General features: G+C 43.7%; 1 protein-coding gene across 1 annotated transcript in view; it reads right to left on the bottom strand.

The window, feature by feature from the left end:
• The window catches only part of BBS9 (Bardet-Biedl syndrome 9), a 546,484-nt gene that overhangs the window by 512,728 nt on the left and 12,828 nt on the right, over nt 1-20,928 (bottom strand). Inside the window, exons 2-5 of the mRNA XM_055119377.1 lie at nt 13,880-14,002; nt 11,814-11,964; nt 7,911-7,975; nt 1,167-1,280 (exon numbers count right to left, since the gene is read on the bottom strand). Coding sequence (XP_054975352.1) covers nt 1,167-1,280; nt 7,911-7,975; nt 11,814-11,964; nt 13,880-13,991 — 442 coding nt within the window. The 5' untranslated portion in view covers nt 13,992-14,002. The remainder of the gene's footprint in view (nt 1-1,166; nt 1,281-7,910; nt 7,976-11,813; nt 11,965-13,879; nt 14,003-20,928) is intronic.

Here is a 20,928-nt window from a genome sequence, read left to right as displayed (position 1 = left end):
AATAAATAAAATTTTAAAATAAATAAATAAATAAAAATTAAAGTGCTGGTTGAGACTCATAATAAATCTCGAAAGAGATCACATAGTCACAAAACTTTCTCGGACTGCCAAGTTAAATTTTCTAGATTTTCTGGAGTGCGCAGCAGCATTTGTGACCAATGCCACCTCCAAACTCTGCAACATCCCAAACTCTACCAATATCCCAGGAGAAGCATCCAGATTGGATGGGATGTGACACAGAGGTCAACCAATCTCCACTACCCAAACAACACAGAGGTGAGAAACAACAATTTCACAAACTTTCTTCTATGGAAATATTCTTGAATGGGTAGGGCGTTTGCCTTCCATGTGACCGACCCAGGTTAGATTCCCAGCATTCCATATGGTCCCCTGAGCACCACCAGGAGTAATTTCTGAGTGCAGAGCCAGGAGTAACCCCTGTGCATCACCGGGTGTGACCCAAAAAGCGAAAAAGAAAAAAGAAAAAATATTCTTGATCACTTTGTTCGCAATTTAATGGAAACATGCAATATAAAATAAACTACTGTGGGCCTGTGAAATAAACTACGGGGGTAGATGTGACAGATGGTCCAGAAAACGGAGACACTGGTGGAGGGAAGGTGACAGTGGTGGCGGGACTGGTGTTGGAATATTGAATACCTGTAACAATCTCCGTAAACCATGGTGTTTAAATAAAGTGAGAGGGAAAATAAATAATTTTTTTTTTTTTGCTTTTTGGGTCACACCTGGCGATACACAGGGGTTACTCCTGGCTCTGTACTCAGGAATTACCCCTGGCTGTGCTCAGGGGACCATATGGGATGCTGGGATTCAAACCCGGGTCGGCCGCGTGCAAGGCAAACGCCCTACCCGCTGTGCTATCGCTCCAGCCCCAGAAAATAAATAATTTTTAATTAAAATTAAAAAATGTTTTAAAGACACTCCCCCCAAAAAATTAAAGTGCTGGTTATATGGAGATCAAACACATTCTGTGTATAAAGTTTTTTCTTTTTTGTTATTTTTCTTGGGTATTTCAACACAAAGGTATTAGTAAACTATATTTAATTTTCTCTGATATTCCTATCACAAAAGTCCTCCATTTTTATATGGCCAGATATTCTAAAATCGATACTTGCAATAACATGCTAGGATTAAACGCAAATTACCTTTGACACCACCAAATGATCCATAAGCCATATTGTACGCTGTTCTCTGAAGATTATGTTCATACATCAGTTTGATCTGATATTGGTTACCATGTTCCACATTACCCAAGGTACCTAAAGAGAAAAATAAACAAATGAATTGCTTTATGCTTGTTTATATTTCAATATTATAAATAAATATTTATAAATATTCATTTCTTCTCATCAACTACACCAGTTCTGAGTACTTGGATCTCAGTGAAATTCAAAATGGCAAAGCTCTAACTTTATGTAGTAAGAATGATTATCACCCTGATGACACAGAATGCCAGCTCAGTTAACAGTCTTTAACTGTGTAAGTGCCTTACATTTATAAACACTAATAGAGCAAAGAAATGACCATAAGCATCTAAGGAAAAAATTCTCCAAGCCTTGTTCAACCTTTTTCAATGTTCTGTCCAAACTCTCAAAATATGCAAACCTCAAATACATGATACTATTATCGAGAAAGTAAATAGGACACTACACTTAGAGAGCAATGTTTAGCTGAATCTTCTAAGAGGAATCTCTTGGGCTGGGGGAGGGGGAGATCTTTCTCTACATTCAACAGATCACAGGAAGCCTACAGGCAACAACAAACAGTGGGTAGACACCTCAAAATAGCTCTAAGGCAAATCAGAGTCCTAGGGGATGATTTCAAGAGGAACAACATTAGAATCATTGGAGTACCAGAAGGACAGGGAACCAACCCCAACGAAAAAGCCACAGTCAAAAAAATCATTGCTGAAAAGTTCCCAGAGCTGGAGAATGCAGGCATCCACATTCAAGGAGCCTGAAGGGTGCCAGCTAAAAGAGACCCTAACAGAAAAACCCCAAGACATATCATAGTTAGAATGATGGACATCATGGATAGAGACACAATACTGCAAGCAGCAAGGTCGAAGAAGGAAATCGCATACAAAGGAGCACCCCTTAGGTTCACAGCAGACCTATCAGAGGAAACCCTACAAGCCCGAAGGCAGTGGTGGGATATAGTGAAAAAACTCAATGAAATGAATGCTTTACCAAGAATACTTTATCTGGACAAACTCTCATTCAAACTCGAAGGAATGATACTCTATTTTGTGGATAAACAACAGCTCAGGAACTTCAGACTCAAAACCAAACCTAAAAGAAGGACTAAGGGGGCTATTGTAAGAAGAACTCCTACAAGCACAACACACCTTTACAGAAAGATGGCGCAAAATCCCATAACAATAATCTCTCTTTATGTCAATGGTCTAAATTCACCAATTAAGAGACACAGAGTGGCAAAATAGATTCAGAGACTGAACCTAAAATTTTGCTGCCTAAAAGAAACACACCTGAACAACCAGAACAAACACAGACTCAAAGTCAAAGGATGGAAAACAATCCTGCAAGCAAACAACTCCCTCAAAAAAAGCTGGTGTGGCCTTACTAGTATCAGACAACATAGATTTCAGGTTGAAAAAGATTAGAAAGGATACAGAAGGCCATTTTTTATTAATTAAGGGATATGTACAGCAGGAAGAAATCACACTCCTAAATGTGTACACACCCAATGAGGGACCAGCTAAATACCTACAACAACTGCTAACAGAGCTTAAGAAGGACATTGTGAGCAACACAGTAGTAGTTGGAGACGTCAACACCACCCTATCACCTCTGGATAGATCAAGAAGATTAAAACCCACCAAGAAAATACTGACTTTGGAGGAAGAAATAGAAGAGAGAGGGCAAATAGATCTATGCAGGACTTTATAGCCCCAAAAAAGGGAATACACATTTTTTCGCAGTGCACATGGAACATTTTCCAGAATAGACCATGTGCTGGGCCACACAACATACCTCAACAGAATCAGGAAGATAGACACTGTACCAGCTATCTTTTCAGATCATGATGCACTGAAGATAGAAGTTAATCAGGTACAGATGCAGAAAACCAAATCAAACACCTTGAAATGAAACAGCTTGATATTGAAAAATGAGTGGGTCAGGAAGGAAATCAAGGAAGAAATCAAAAGGTACCTGGAAACAAATGAGAATGAAGACATGAGCTACCAGAACTGTTGCTTGCAACTAAAGCCGTGTTAAGGGGAAAATTTATAGCTCTGCAAGTATTCCTCAGGAAGGAAGAAAAGGCCCACATAAATAACTTGACTCCACAGCTTAAGATTTTAGAAAAGGACCAACAAAAGGAGCCCAAACCAGTCAGAAGGAAAGAGATAATAAAACTTAGAGCAGAAATCAACAGCATGGAAAACCAAAAGGCAATCCAAAAGATCAATGAAACCAAGAGCTGGTTCTTTGAGAAAGTAAAAAAGATTGATAAACCATTTGCAAGATTCACAAAGAAAGAGAGAGAAAACCCTTATAAACAAAATCAGAAATGAAAAGGGGGACATCACAACGAAAACCAAAGAAATTCAAAAGATTATCAGAGACTTCTTTGAAAAGCTGTATGCCATGAAACAAGAGAGCCTAGAAGGATAAACTCCTGGATTCCTATAATCTCCCAAGGCTGAACCAAGAAGACCTGGAATACCTGAACAGTCCTATTAATACCAAGGAAGTTGAAACTGTAATCAAAAGTCTTCCCAAAAACAAAAGCCCAGGTCCAGATGGATTCACTAGCAAATTCTTCCAAACGCTTAAAGAGGACGTGTTGCCAGTTCTTCCCAAGTTTTTCCAGGAAACTGAAAAAACAGAAACCTTCCCAAATAGTTTCTTTGAGGCTCATATCTCCCATATCAAAAGCAAACAAAGACACCACAAAAAAAGAAAACTACAGGCCAATATCCCTGATGAACATGGATGTAAAGATTCTCAATATAATATTAGCAAACAGAATACAACAACTCATCAAAAAGATCATATACCACGACCAAGTGGGATTCATCCCAGGGATGCAAGGATGGTTTAACATTTGGAAATCAATCAACATAATCCATCATATCAACAGAAGAAAAGATAAAAACCATATGATCATATCAATAGATGCAGAGAAAGCATTTGACAAGATGCAGCACCCATTAATCATGAAAACTCTCACCAAAATGGGTATAGAAGGGACCTTCTTCAATATAGTAATAGCCATCCACTACAAGCCTACAGCAAGCATCATCCTCCATGGGGAAAAAATTAAGAGCCTTCCTTCTGAGATCAGGGATGAGACAAGGATGCCCAGTCTCTCCACTTCTGTTCAATATAGTACTGGAAGTACTTGCAATAGCGGTTAGGCAAGAAAAAGGTATTAAGGGCACTCAGGTAGGAAAGGAAGAAATCAAGCTCTCACTATCTGCAGATGATATGATACTATACTTAGAGAACCCTAAAACCTCTACCAAGAAACTCTTAGAAAAAAAAGACTCATATAGTAAAGTTGCAGGCTATAAAATCAATACCCAAAAGTCCATGGCTTTCCTATACACAAATAATGAGAGAGAAGAAAGCAACATGATAAAAGCAACCCCGTTCACAATTGTGCCTCAAAAGATCAAGCACCTCGGAATCAGCTTAACTAAGGAGGTAAAGGACTTGTATAAAGAAAACTACAAAACGCTACTTCAGGAAATAAAAGAGGACACGAGGAAATGGAAACATATCCCCTGCTCATGGATTGGAAGAATTAATATGGTCAAAATGGCAATACTCCCCAAAGCATTGTACAAATTCAATGTGATCCCTATAAGGGATCTTCTTCATTCTTCAAAGAAATGGAGCAAGCACTCCTGAAATTCATATGGAACAATAAGCCCTCACAAAAAACTAAAGCAATTATTGGGAAAAATAAAATGGGAGGAATCAACCTCCCCAACTTCAAACTCTACTACAAAGCGGTAGTCATTAAAACTGGAACAAAGGCAGAGCTGCAGACCAATGGAACAGGGATGAACATTCTGACACACCCCACCAAATACATAATCATCTAATCTTTGATAAGGGAGCAAGAAATGTGAAATGAAGCAAGGAAAGCATGTTTAACAAATTGTGCTGGCAAAACTGGACAGCTATATGCAAAAGAATGGACTCAGATCTCCACCTATCACCATGTACAAAAGTCAGGTCAAAATAGATTAAAGACATCAACATCAGACCAGAATCCCTAAGGTACATTGAAGACAAGGCCAGCAAAACCCTCCACGACATTGAAGCCAAGGGTATCTTCAAAGATGACATGCCACTGGCCAAGCAAGTGAAAACAGAGATAAATAAATGGGACTGACTACCTTAAACTAAGAAGCTTCTGCACCTCAGAAGATACAGTGACCAAAGTACAAAGACAGTCTACAGAATGGGAAAGGATATTTACTCAATACCCATCCAATAAGGGGTTGATATCAAGGATATACAAGGCACTGGTTGAACTCTACAAGAAGAAAACTGCAGACCCTATCAAAAAATTGGGTGATGAAATGAACAGAAACTTCCCCAAAGAAGAAATCCGGACGGCTGAGAGGCACATGAGAAAATGCTCTACATCACTAATCATCAGGGAGATGCAGATCAAAACAACAATGAGATACCATCTCACACCACAGAGACTGGCCGACAGAAAAGAAAAGAAAAGAAAAGAAAAGAAAAGAAAAGAAAAGAAAAGAAAAGAAAAGAAAAGAAAAGAAAAGAAAAGAAAAGAAAAGAAAAGAAAAGAAAAGAAAAGAAAAGAAAAGAAAAGAAACCGGTGTTGGCGCAGATGTGGGGAGAAAGGGACTCTCTTTCACTGCTGGTGGGAATGCCAACTGGTTCAACCCTTTTGGAAAACAATATGAACGATTCTCAAAAAGTTAGAAATTGAGCTCCCATTTGACCCAGCAATACCACTCCTGGGAATATATCCCAAAGAGGCAAAAAGGTATAGTAGAAATGACATCTGAATTTGTATGTTCATTGCAGCACTGTTTACAATAGCCAAAATCTGGGAAAAAAATGGAGTGCCCAAAAACAGATGACTGGTTAAAGAAACTTTGGTACATCTATACAATGGAATACTATGCAGCTGTTAGAAAAGATGAAGTCATGGGGCTGGAGCGATAGCACAGCGGGTAGGGCGTTTGCCTTGCATGTGACCGACCCAGGTTCAATTCCCAGCATCCCACATGGTCCCCTGAGCACCGCCAGGAGTGATTCCTGTGTGAAAAGCCAGGAGTAACCCCTGAGCATCGCCGGGTGTGACCCAAAAAGAAAAAAAAAAAAGAAAAGACGAAGTCATGAAATTTGCATATAAGTGGATCAACACAGAAAGTATCATGTTGAGTGAAATGAGTCAGAAAGAAAGAGACAGACATAGAAAGATTGCACTCATATGTGGAATATAAAGTAGCAGAATGGGACAGTAACACCCAGGAGTAGTAGAGATAAGAACGAGGAGATCTGCCCCACAGCTTGGAAACTGGCCTCACATGCTGGAGGAAAAGGCAACTGAGATAGAGAAAGGAACACCTAGTAGAGAATGTCGGGAGGACCCACTCGGGTTGAAAGCTGCATACCAAAAGTAGACTATAGACTGAACATGATGGCCACTCAATACCTCTATTGCAAACTACAACCCCCAACAGGAGAGAGAACAAAAGGGAATGCGAGGAGGAGGAGGAGGAGGAGGAGGAGGAGGAGGAGGAGGAGGAGGAGGAGGAGGAGGAGGAGGAAGAGGAGGAGGAGGAGGAGGAGGAGGAGGAAGGGGAAGGAGGAGGGAAGGAGAAGAGGAAAAGGAAGAGGAAGAAGAATCAACCCCACATGATATAAAACATATACATATATACATATATATTACATAGCATGAGACTAATATCCAAGGTGAGTGTAAACAGGGGCCAGGAGGACAGGTCAATGGTTGGAAGCTTGTCACAAGAGTGTGTAGGGGGTGAAGGGCACGAGGAAAGGGGTACCTGATAACCTTCCATTATCTGTATTGCAAACCATAAGGGCCAGAAGGAGACAAAGAGACAGAGAGACAGAGAGACAGAGACAGAGAGAGAAAGAGACAGAGAGAGGCTGGAGCGATAGTACAGCGGATAGGGTGTTTGCCTTGCTCGCGGCCAACCCAGGTTCAATTCCCAGCATCCCATATGGCCCCCCGAGCACTACCAGGAGTAATTCCTGAGTGCAGAGCAAGGAGTAACCCCTGTGCATTGCTGGGTGTGACCCAAAAAGCAAAAAGAGAGAGAGAGACACAGAGAGACAGACAGAGAGAGAGAAAGAAGGAAAGTGCCTGCCATGGTGTCAGGCAGCGGGACAGTGGGCACAGGGCACAGGGGCACTGGGACCATTGGTAGTGGGAAAAGTACACTGGTGAACGGACAGGTATCGGAACATTATATGACTGAAATCCAATCATAAACAACTTTGCAAATGTGTATACCACTGTGATTCAAACAAAAAATACATGGGGAAAAAAGAACTATAGAACACATATCAAGTGGAAAAACAGTAAGAATCAATCCCATGTTTTATTGTTTTGAAGGGGCAGGGGGCACTCCCTGTGACACGGAGGTCACCCAGGCCAGTGTTGAGAGCAGGACCAAGGGCAGCCTTCAGGTCTGCACCCAGCAGGACCAGGTCTCAGAGTTGGGTCTTGGTTTCCCAGCCCCAAGAAAGCCAAATTTTAACATGTTTTAATGTTAAATGTTAATGTTTTAAATGTTAAATGTTTTAATGTTTAATGTTAATGTTTTCTGTTTTACTACAGAAAACAAAACAAGACAAAACAAAACAAAACAAAACAAAACAGAAAAAAAAATCATTTCTTACCTGAGACAAAGTAGACACAGAGCTTCCTAGAATGCAGCACAGCCAAATGAAGCAATTCAGTACCTCTGGGGAAAGGGGACATTTTAGAAGGTTAATATTAGTTTGGGAGATAACAAAAAAATATGCAAAATCGTTTAAAGAAACTTTGAACTGCAGCTCATCATGAGGAAGCAATTCACTAGATAACATGCTAAAATGAAAGATAAACGTCATCTAAAATAGTGTGACCATCCTGGAGACGGGAGGATCTGCCTGTCAGGCAGAAGCCAAAGGGCCCTCCCAGGAGAGAGAGTCGGGGGCCTCTGGCACTCTGCTAACACCCTCTGTGACCCTCTGCTTTCACTAATGGATCTGTAAACTTCGACAAATATGCAAATCTCTGAGCCTGATTTCCTCTATGGGAAAAAAGCTTCCCACTAGACTCTTTTCTAGACTTCTAAAAGTGCCAAGTTAGGGATAAAGTTCCACAGAATAACAGTCATTAGTAGAGACAGCACCATCCATTCCCGCTCTGACATGGGGGCCAAGGGCAGGGAAGGCTGGGCACACCTGGCCATGCACAGAGCTAACTCCTGCCTCTATGCTCAGGGACAGGCTGAGTCGGGCTGGCTTTTCTTGCGAAGTGTGGCACTATGGCCCAGAGCTGAGCCCTGATGTGGTGCTAAGGTGTGGTGCCAAAGACCTAAGCCAGCGGACAGGGAGCAGGTGCCTTCTAGGCTCCCCAACCCTGCCAGCGCCTGCTCTGAAATTTTCACAACGCTACTGACCATTTCAGGGTGGGCTATAGTTTCAAGTAGAAATAGAGTACCACTGCCACGACACTTCCAGGCTTCTATCAAATGGTCTTCTGAGTAGGACACAGCCTAGAAATCAGACCAGCAAAGTCTTCAAGGATCAGAAGTGGACAAGGTGTGTGGACAAGGACAGGGTGAAACGGCTGCTATCAGGCAGAGGCCAGGCCCGGGGACCGGCTACCGGAGGTGAGCAGGGCTCAGCTCTGGGCCATAGTGCCATACTTCCCAGGAAAAGCCAGAAAGCAGGAAGGTCTCCTAGTTCACAAATGTTTCCTACTCATATCTGAAATGAATCAGTAGCCAATGTCTGGAATGGTTCCACATCATCTCTGGTCCTCTGATACAGACTCTGTTCTCAGGAACAACCTCTCAAGTCTGAAGGCCAAGAATGAGGTCCTGGGGCTGGAGCGATGGCTGCCTTGCACGTGGTCAACCCCGGCTCGATTCCCCAGAGCACCAGGAGTAATTCCTAGTGCCAAGCCAGGAGTAACCCCTGTGCATTGCCCGGTGTGACCCAAAAAGAAAAAAAAAAATAGATGGAATAATGTCCTGACATTTGAGCCTTGTCTTTTATATGATCACTTTATCCTTTGTTTGGTTGGTTTTGAGCCATAACCAGCAATACTCTGCTCTGCACTCAAGAATTACTCCTGGTGGTGCACGGTGGACCAAATGGGATATATACAAAGCAACTGCCCTACCAGCTATACTATTGCTCAAACCAAATCATGTTATCTTTGAGTGTTAGATTCTATTTACAAGAAGAATTATATTAGATAATACCTGTAAAACAGTGTTAGGGGGCATATAAATATTCACCACTCTCTCTACTAGCAGAAAATGCAAATATGCGTAACTGTCCTGTACTATTACTACAAAATTCTTTTCAATGTTTCCTTTCAACATTTCCCGAACTTTGAAACCACCTTCACATCACGCACAGGTGAAAAGCACAATGTCAGAGAAAGCAAGTAACAAAGCAAGTGCTTTGTTTCCTGATTTCTAAATGCATATCCCATCTGGGACCTGGAGAGACAGTACAGTAGGCAAGGCACTTGCTTTGCGTGCACCCAACCTGGGTTCCATCACAGAACAGTCCTGAGTCCCTACAAGAGTAACCCTAACCACCACACAGTGTGGCCCCCAAACCAAAACACATGATAAATAAATGCGTACCACACCTTACAGATGAGATCAACAAAAGATCAATAGCTCACACTTGTACCATAACCACTCACTACTGCAAACCCCAACCTTCCAATAAATATCCACATTGAGTACTGTCTCACAGACAGTACAGACAGCCATAATAAGCATTGGTTCCATTCTGTCCTGCGGCCACACATGGCAGTGTTCAGGGTTTACCCCTGGCTCTCCACTTAGGAATCACTCTTGGCAGGTTTGGGGAGCCACATGTGCTGCCAGGGATCCAACCCAGATCAGTGACATGCAAACCAAGTACCCTCCCCACTGTACTTTGTCTCTAGCACCCAGAATAAGCATTTCACATCCTTAAAATATAAAAACACAAAAACAGTTTTTAGAACCAAGAATTTTTTCTGCTTTGTAAATCCATCCTGTTTTATTTATCATCATCTAATGAACCTCAGTTTTTAGCTAGAGTAGCTTTTTACCACATGAGATCTGCCCAATTCAGTCTGTGACTGTGAATAATTGTCCCATCTGACTTTTAGCATCCTCAAAACAGCAACGCCTAGAATGAAGCATGTCACTAGAAGGGAATCCACGCCTAGAAGCGCTGGCTTGTGTCTTCGCAGCAGCACCGTCCTGAGGTCAACAGACCACGCTGAGCAAACGGAGAGAGCCAAACCCAGCGCCCAAGGCATCCTCCCCCTGACGAAGGCAACAAGAACCCAAAGGCTGGAAAACAGGTAGAGGAAGCAGGAGCTCCCTTCACTCTTCCACAGCACTTCTTTTACCTTTTTGCTTGGGGACCCCCTGGCTCTGCTCTCAGGGGGTCACTCCTTGTCCCTACAGGTTTGGGAGACCAAATTCAGGTTGGCCACATGCAAGGCAAGCGCCCTCCCTGTTCCCTGTTGTACTACAGCTCTGGCCCCAAGCAACAATATTTTTAAAATAAAATTCTCTGAAACAAAGATTTTATCTTATTTTGGGGAGTTTTTGGGTCACACCTGGCACCACCACACAGGGGATACTCCTGGCTCTTGTACTCAGGAATTACTCCTGGTGGTACTCGGGGAACCATATGAGATGCTGGGAATCGAACCGGGGTCAGCGGCATGCAAGGCAAACGCCCTACCCGCCGTGCTATCACTCCAGTCCCTGAAACAGAGATTTTAAAGAGAGAAGACTTACTTCATGGGTTGAACTGGCTTCTTTCAAGAAACCAAGGACAACTTTACCCCAAATCAGTCACTCCTTTTTCATTTTTGAAGGAAAGGCTCAGGGGGCGGGGCATGTAAGGCGTGTGTGAGGTCCATACTGGCACAGCCTGGCCCCCAAGCATGGCCAGTACGACCACCGCTGGTAAAGCAGCATGGTGCCACTGGGGCAGAGTTGCCCATGCACTGAGCAGGTCCAACCATCTCATCTGGCCCAACAGGTGAAATACTGAAGAAGGGCGCCCGGGTCCCCCTCAGCCTTCCTGAGGGGGTAGTGGAGGGAGGCAATAATCAACTGATCAAACAAGCTGTGATGGAAAACTAAGTGGCATCTAAGTGGCAATTCTTATTGGCACACCCTGTGCCAACAGCAGCAATGCTGTCCTGCCCCTCTGTGTGACCATTCGTATATGCACTCAGGCGTCGAGACCTATGGCTGGTGAGAAGTGCGGGAAGGGAATGCTTCCTACTTCATCATTTGGTTACCAATTCTCAAACCTGTCTTCGCTGCAAGTGGGCATTGTAGATCTGTACTTATAAAAAGAAGTCGTTAATCACTTTATCGCAAATGCAGAAGTCTGTATAAAAGTGCTTAAGGAATGCCTAGGTAATGATACCCTGGAAATACACTGAATTCATGACTAGCATAGAAACACTGTTTTTCTCTGAAGAATCCATACTGACATCCTGACAGACCGGCATACTCCAAATAAGGTGAAATGCCAAAAGCAGTGAATCATACTTACGAGACAAACTTCCCTACTTCCACCTGCAGGATGGGGTCCTGCAGGTGCACTTCTAGAAGCAGATCTTCAGCGTGGGCTCCATCTCCAATTTTCACGGGATGGGGGTTATAGATTCTTAGGTATCCCATAAAGCTACCCACAATGATTTTATCTGCAGAGAGATTTTTTTTAAATAAAAGTTAGAGGAAAAAGCAAACAACAGAGGCAAAATTTCCTTGAAAACATCTTTCTCATGTCTAAAAGGGAAATCTGAAACTAAAATAACCAAGTCCTGTTTCATACACAAAGTTCATTCTACCAAAAGACGTCATTAAAATGAACTTACTTAAATAATATACAACATTTCAAAAGTAGCTTTATATCACCAATTTTCATAAGCATTACCACAGTAAATTTTTTCCTCAATCAACATTTCCAAAGGACTAATATTATAAATGTATAAACCGATCTAATCATGGAAAATCAACTCTACAGCTGGTATTTTTTTTTTTTTGGTTCTTGGGTCACACCCGGCGATGCACAGGGGTTACTCCTGGCTCTTCACTCAGGAATTATTCCTGGCGGTGCTCAGGGGACCATATGGGATGCTGGGATTAGAACCGGGGTCGGCCGCATGCAAGGCAAACGCCCTACCCGTTGTGCTATTGCTCCAGCCCCTCAGCTGGTATTTTTAATAAAAACACTGTATTAGAATTCTGAGGCTGTGATCAACCAGGTCTAGTCTGTGTGCAGGGGAGGGGATGGTAATAGAGGTTTATGAACTGACTGTGTCCCTCTAAAACAAAAATATGTGGTAATTGTAGCCCCATGCCTGTGCCATTCTTTGAAAATAGAAGTTTGGTTTTGTCTTTTTGATGTTGGGGCTACATCTGATGGTACTCAGGACTTACTCCTGGCTCTGTGCTCAGGGATCACTCCTGGCAGGCTCTGGGGACCAACTGGAGTGCCGGGAATTGAACCCAGGTCATGGAAGCAAGTGTCCTCTCTGCTGCACCATTGCTCTGCCCCAGAAACAGTCTTTGCAAGATTAAACAAGTTAAGGCCAGTAGGTGATGGAACAATCCTACATAAGAAGGGAAAAGAGAGCTGGAGAGAGGGGTGTCACATGAGGACAGAGACACAGGAGGCAGAGACTACAGTGAAACTCTACAGAAACTCTACAAAAGTCAAAGAATGTGTGGGGTCACCAGAAGCTGGACACAGCGAATAACTCTAATTGGGTCCATAAGCAGCATGGGCCTGCCAGCCCCTGGCTAGTAAAGGACAGAGTCTCTGTCTGGTGGATTCAAAATTAGAATTCTGTATAAGTGTTCCTCAGGACGCACAATTTTTTTTTTCTTTTTGGGTCACACCCAGCAATGCACAGGAGTTACTCCTGGCTCTGCACTCAAGAATTACCCCTGGCAGAGGGTGCACATTTTTTTATAGGTTCTCTTTCTCTCCCCCCCACCCCCCTCTCTCTCTCATTCTCTTTCCCTCTCTTTTTCTCCCTCACTCTCTCTCCCTCTCTCTCTTGCTCTCTCTCCCTCACTCTCTCTTCCCTCCCACACTCTTCTTTCTTTCCTTTCTCATATTTCCAAAACATTTACTTCAAAACTAATACTAATAATAGCATAAAATACCTTATAAAATTTTCCTGAGTTCTAGCAAATAATATAACAAAATCAACATAAAGCAGCAAAACAAAATAACCAAGCAGAAGGTCTCCGGCCTACTGCCTAAATGTTACTTATAAAGAAAATTACCTGCAAAACTAGGGTATAGTTATGACAGTTCATTAAGTTCTGCAAACTACACATTTTCTGTTAGTTTATTTTGTACTGATAGAGGCCCTGCGCTTTACAATACTGTTAATGATGCTTTCCCGTGCACACTTTAGAGTATGCTTATTATTTGGGTGGGGCCATGCCAGGCCGCAGTGTTACACAGAGGACCATGTGGTACAGAGACAGAGCTGGGAATTCTGTGGACAAAGCGCCTCTTCCAGTCCTCTGAGCATCTCCTGGGCACAGCAAAATCTCCCATGCCATCTGGGAAGCCAGTTTCCATCGGGCATACAAGCTTACCTTGGCCACTCCCTGTATTGTCCACATCAGCCAAACACAAACAGCCTTGATCAAATTCTTCTTTTTCACCCAGAATAGTAGACCACCAATCACGGGCTTTAAATAAAGACATTTTTGTTCACTCTAGAAAAGAAAGTATCTGTTGTAGTAAAACTCCAATACACACACACACACACACACACACACACATACACACACACACATGAAAAAAAACACCTCACATCGTGGATTATTATGCAAATTACTAATTTACTTTGGTTTGGTTTGATGGTGCTCAGAGCTTACTCCTGCCTCTACACTCAGGAATCACTCAAGGTAATACTTGGGGGATGCAGTTCTGGGGATCAAACACACGTCAGCGGCTAGGAAGGCAAGTATCTATCTCTGTACTATCTCTCCAGCCCAAATATTATTTCCTTTAGGGGTGGACAGTGCTTTTTGGACCACACCCAGCAGTGCTCCTGGCTCGGTACTCAGGGATCATTCTTGGCAGTGCTGGAGGGACCGTGTGGGATGCCAGGGATCCTTTACCCAGGTTGGTTGGACGCAAACAGTGCCCTACCCACTGTACTATCTCTCCAGCCCCATCCATAATTCAAATTTTACCCGGGTTAGTTAGTACATAATTCTTCAGCAAAAGTTGAGATTTCCTCTCAGTTTGGTCTCTCCTGTCATGCTGAAGTTACAAAGAAATCCAAAAGAAGGTGTCAAATGGCTGTCACTGGAACAGGGACATTAGAGAGATTCAAAAAGCATCCCCACCCTCCCATTTGACCCAGCAATACCACTTCTGGGAATATATCCCAGAGAGGCAAAAAAGTACAATCGAAACAACATCTGCACATGTATGTTCATCGCAGCACTGTTTACAATAGCCAGAATCTGGAAAAAACCCGAATGCCCCAGAACGGATGACTGGTTGAGGAAACTTTGGTACATCTATACAATGGAATACTATGCAGCTGTTAGAAAAAAGGAGGTCAAGAATTTTGTAGTCAAGTGGATGGGCATGAAAAGTTTCATGCTGAGTGAAATGAGTCAGAAAGAGAGAGACAGACATAGAAAGATTGCACTCATCTATGGTATATAGAATAACAGAGTGGGAGACTAACACCCAAGAACTGTAGAAATAAGTACCAGGAGGTTGACTCCATGGCTTCGAGGCTGGCCTAACGTTCCGGGGAAAGGTCAACTCAGAGAAGCGATCACCAACTACATTGTAGTCGAAGGCCATGTGGGGGAAGGGAGTTGCGGGCTGAATGAGGGCTAGAGACTGAGCACAGCGGCCACTCAACACCTTTATTGCAAACCACAACAGCTAATTAGAGAGAGAAAACAGAAGGGAATGCCTTGCCACAGTGGCAGGGTGGGGTGGGGGGGAGATGGGATTGGGGAGGGTGGGAGGGACACTGGGTTTACGGGTGGTGGAGAATGGGCACTGGTGAAGGGATGGGTTCCAAACTTTGTATGAGGGAAGTATAAGCACAAAAGTGTATAAATCTGTAACTGTACCCTCACGGTGATTCTCTAATTAAAAATAAATAATTTAAAAAAAAAAAAAAAAAGCATCCCCACCCTTCCCCAACCCCCATTCCAGTCACAGAAAGGCAGGATGGAAGCAGGAAGTCCACAGCCAACAAGATGAAGGAGAGCTGGGTGGGCTGTGAGCAAGGCCCTACCCCACCCTCAGGCCATCTGCACTAGTTGGCGGAGAGGGGGACATGCTCAGATCCCTCAGCCAGAGCAAGGCCAGAGCTCACCTACTGCAGAGCATCAAAGCACACGCCCACCTGGCCTCCTGAGTACCACACCTCGGAGAGCTGGCAGAAGTCACAAAATAAGGCTTTCCTTCCCGCTACTCTAACTGGGACCATGGGGAATGCACCCGTTCTGCCCATGCCCAGAAGGTAAGTTCTGGGAAGTAACAGTAAACATTTAATCAGGAAAAACTCAACCGCTGCTCATGGGGGATATCCGAGGTGAGGCTCCTGAGAGACTCCAGTTACGTGTTCATCAACCAACCAATAGGCGACTTTAGCTCTTATGTTGTTGGTTAAAAAGACTTCACAGAGCTGGAGAGATAGCACACCAACTAAAGCCTTGCATGTGGTCAACCCGGGTTCGATCCTGCACACCCCATGTGCTCCCCCCAGCATCACCAAGAGTGATTCCTGAGTGCAGAGCCAGGAGTAAGAAAGCCCTGAGCACCACAGGTATGACCAAGACACCTAAGTAAATAAATAAAAATATTTTCTTTGTGGCCAGAGAGATAGGACAGGTCGTACATGTAGACACTGGTGTTGCCCATGGCCGACCACCCCCAAAATAAAGAGACGTCATTGCATACAACTTTGACTCACGACCACTGATGCCAGCAGTCAGTGGCCCTCTCCACTCAGCATGGAACAATTTGCCAGGTTTGTGCATTTTTTCCCAGCTGCACCCGGCGCCCTGGAGTTTGGGAATATTGGGTGACACTTTAGCAATGAATCTGGGGACTGACTTCAGGGTGGACGCCTCCAAGCAGCACACAGGGGCATGCTCGGTGCCAGGCAAACCAGCTCGCAGTTCCACACAGTGTTGCTCGACCCTGCAGTGCCAGGGACCACCAGGGTGCTGGGCACCTCCAGGTTACACCCAGGCATGCCCAAGGCACCTCATGGTACTGGGATCAAGCCCAGGTTGGGCACCTGAACCCTGCTCTATCTTCCAGGCCCTGAGGACTACTCTAAAGGGCAAGTCACAAATACAGAAAAACCTTTTCTTTCTCAGGGCTGGAGCAACAGCACAGCAGTTAGGGCATTTGCCCTGAACACTGCCAACCCGGGTTCGATCCCTGGCATCCTATAGGGTCCCCTCAGCACCATGAGGAGTGATTCCTGAGTGCAGAGCCAGGAGTAACCCCTGAGCATCGCTGGGTGTGACCAAAAAAGCCAAAAAAAAAAACCAAATCTTTTCTTTCTCTTTCTTTCTTTTTTGCTTTGGTTTTGGTTTCTGGGTCACACCCAGCAGAGCTCAGGACTTACTCCTGGCTCCGTGCTCAGAGATCACTCCTGGTGGGCTCAGGGGAACATATATGGTGCTGGGGATTGAGCCCGGGTCGACGGTGCTCAAGGCAAGCACCTACCCGCTGTACTATAGCTCCAGTCCCAACATAAAAACAATTTTTTTTAAAGAACAAAGACATGCCGCAGGGCAAATGCCACATTACCAAGCATGGAAAGGACAGTCTGCGGTGTGGGAACTGAGACGAGCAAACAGAATAGTTGTGCCACCAGCTGGGAACCCAAAAGCACTAGGCGTACTGATCCACAGTCACAAATACATTTTTAACAAGAGGGCAAACGCAGAGATGGAATGAATATCTGCAAATGACTGTAGCAATCTAATGATCTAATGTTATCATTACTGTGGTTTTGATCCTGTGTAGGGTCCTTGTGTGTGTGTGTGTGTGTGTGTGTGTGTGTGTGTGTTTTGTCTTATTTGGGGGCACACCCAGTGATGCTTAGGGGTTTAAGTGGCTCTGCACTCAGGAATTCTTCCTGAGGGTCCCTGGGGCACCATCTGGGATGCTGGGATTGCAAGGCAAACGCCCCACCCATGTACTATCTCTCCAACCCCTTCTAGGGTTCTTTTAAAGAATATTTCCTACAGTGAATTTCTCCTTTCTCCATTTGTCTTTTCTCCATGAAAGGCAAAAGCAAATGCCCTTCAATGTGGAAACTTAAGCAATTAGTGGACAAGGAACAGAACAAAATTCAGAGTTCTTAAAAAATGAAATATAGCAACTAGAATAAATCTCAAGGACATCATGCTAAGTGAAGGAGAAGTGGGAACTCAACACCAAAATGTCACAAATTTGTTTCTAGCACATTTCAAAATGACACAACTATCCTGAAAAGAACAGATCAGGGCTAGCACAGGTGAAAGACTTCAGGGCTATGAGAACAGATGACTGGTTAAACTTTGGTACATCTACACAGTAGAATACTATGTAGCTATTAGAAAAGATGAAGCCATAAAATTTGTTTATAAGTGGACAGTCATGGAGAGTATTATGCTAAATGAAATTAGTCAGAAAGAGAGGGACAGACATAGAATGACTGCGCTCATTTGTGGAATATAAAATAACATAATATGAGACTAAAACCTCAGGACAGTAGAGACAAGGGCCAGGAGGATTGCTCCATGGTTTGGGAGCCTGCCTCATGTGCTGGGGGAAAGGCAGTTGGGATAGAGAAGGGACCATTAAGTAAATGATGGTTGGAGGTATCGCTCAGGATGGGAGATGCGTGCTGAAAGTAGACTAAAGACCAAACATGATGGCTTCTCAGTATCTGTATTGCAAACCATAATGCCCAAAAGTAGCACTGTAGCACTGTCATCCCATTGTTCATCAACTTGCTCGAGCAGGCACCAGTAACGTCTCCATTGTGAGACTTGTTGCTACTGGTTGGTTTTTTTGTTTGTTTTGTTATGTTTTCTTTTCTTTTCTTTTCTTTTTGGGTCACACCCGGCAATGCACAAGGTTTACTCCTGGCTCTGCACTCAGGAATTACTCCTGGTGGTGCTGGGGGACCATATGGGAGACTGGGAATTGAACCCAGTTTGGCCACGTGCAAGGCCAATGCACTACCCGCTGTGCTATCACTCCAGCCCCCTGTTGTTACTGTTTTTGGCATAAAGGAGAGAGAGAACAGGAAGGAAGGTGCCTGCCACAGAGGCAGGGAAGTGGGATGGGGTGGGGGTGGTGGGAGGGATACTATGAATATTGGTGGTGGAAAATGCACACTGGAGGAGGGATGGGTGCTCGATCATTGTGTGACTGAAACTTAATCATGAAAGTTTGTAACTATCTCACAGTGATTCAACAAAAATTGCAAAAGACTTAAGGGCTAGTGACTATAAGGAAATTCCAGTGGAGTTACAAAATTACAAAAAAGCAATACAATCTAATTTGGTGATAGTTTTATGAAATAAATTTTAGTTCCTTAGAATTATATTGCAAAAAGGAAAAAGTTTATAATTTAAAACCGGGTGAGCTAAAATAACACCACTAGGCTAACGCAAATTTAATAGTTTTGATCACTGTACTATTATCATTAGGAAACCACCATTTTTGCAACCTTTATGTGAGTATATAATTATTTCAAAATCACAAGTTTAGAGAAACACATTCCTGGTAAAAGAAATAAAACTCCATCCAAAGTCCTCTATAATATTAAAAAAAAAAATAGATAAAGGCAATGATGAAAATAAAAGGAAAAAAATCATGGCAGGTGATTTTTTTAATTTTTCTGTTTGTTTTGGTTCAGGGGTCACACCCAGCAATGCTCAGGGCTTACTCCTGGGTCTGTGCTCAGTGATTACTCTTAGCAAGACTTGGGGGACCATATGGGATGCTGGGGACAAAATGCCGGCTGGCTATATTTGCTGGCTGGCCATGTACCCATATGGGGCGCTGGGGATCAAATCCCAGCTGATCATTTACCAGGCTGGCCATGTACAAGACTCTACCTGCTGTACTGTACTATCACTCTACACTGCCTTTGTTTGAACTTTTAGAAGTATTTGCTCTGAGCAAACACTTATTTTACTATTTTTTCCAAGAGATTTTTATGGAATCATTGTGAGATAGACCCTTACAAAGCTGTTCATGATTAGGCTTCATTCATACAGTGTTCCAACACCATCCCTCCAGCAGTGGCCATTTCCCAGCACCAGGGTCCCCAGGTTCCCTCCCCACCCCAGCCTGCCTCTGTGGCTCTCTCTCTTTCTCTTTCTTTCTCTCTGTCTCTCTGTCTCTCTCTGTCTCTCTCTGTCTCTCTCTCTGTCTCTCTGTCTCTCTGTCTCTCTCTCTCTCTCTCTCTCTCTCTCTCTCTCTCTCTCTCTCTCTGCTTATTTTAAACCTACAGCCAACAAAGGGCTCTCCTTTTAAGACCACAGCTACTTTAGTTACTTAGACCAATTGGCTTTCATATTAATTCTTCCCTTTCTCCTAGAACAACAGCCTACTTATAATAGAGACTAATAATAAATTAATACTTAAATAGAGCACTCATTTATTTTCAAATTCAGAAAGACACAGGCCTTGTCTTTGAGATATCACAATCAGCAGCTGGTGAGGAGATCATACTTGTAGAGAGTACGATCTGTCTCTCTCTGTCTCTCTGTCTGTCTCTGTGTCTCTGTCTCTGTCTCTGTCTCTGTCTCTCTCTGTCTCTCTCTCTGTGTCTCTGTCTCTCTCTGTCTCTGTCTGTCTGTCTGTCTCTCTCTCTCTCTCTCTCCCCCCCTCTCTGTCTGTTTTGTGGCCACACCCAGGGTCCTCAGGACTTACTCCTGGCTTTGCATTCAGGAATTACTCCTGGCAGTGATCAGGGGACCATATGAGATTCTGGGGATTGAAAATGACTTGACATAGTACAAGGCAAATGCCCTACCCACTGTATTATCGCTCTGGCCCCAAGCCTGTTTTTTCTGAAAAAGAAAAAAAAAAACTGTTGCGAAGTCAAAACTATTAGCAAGTATTTCAAATAACAGGATTAAATAATTATAAATTGACCTTCTACTTGATTCACTTACTCCTAGATGAAATCTGAGGTGCCAGTTATAGAGATAACAAAGGGTTTCAATCTCCAACACTGCAAAGTCTCCCGAACTTCACCAGAGGTACCCCCGGGGACCCTGAGCAACAAAAGCACTTTCAAAAGTGCACGAGCGATGGTTCCGTGAGCTAAGGCACACAAAGTGGCACAGTTCCAGCCCTGGCACTACTCGTTACCCTGAGTACTCCAGAGAGAACCGTCAGACGTGTCCAAAAACCAAAGAAAAAAGAAACAGAGGTGCCAGGAGATAGGTCAGAAGTCACAGGGGTCAGGGGCAGGTCCCTTGTACATGCAAGGACCCAGCTGGGGCCCCCAGCATGAACACTAATACCACCCCACCACCAGATCAAGCACTGCCACACCCCCAGCCTGCTGGCACGGCCAAGGAATGCAATGAATGATCCCAGAATACTGCATGGAAGGTCCCCCAATATTTTTTAGTTA

This window comes from Sorex araneus, chromosome 1, assembly GCF_027595985.1.
Source record: "Sorex araneus isolate mSorAra2 chromosome 1, mSorAra2.pri, whole genome shotgun sequence".
NCBI lineage: Eukaryota > Metazoa > Chordata > Mammalia > Eulipotyphla > Soricidae > Sorex > Sorex araneus.
This window is presented reverse-complemented; position numbering and strand designations above follow the sequence as displayed.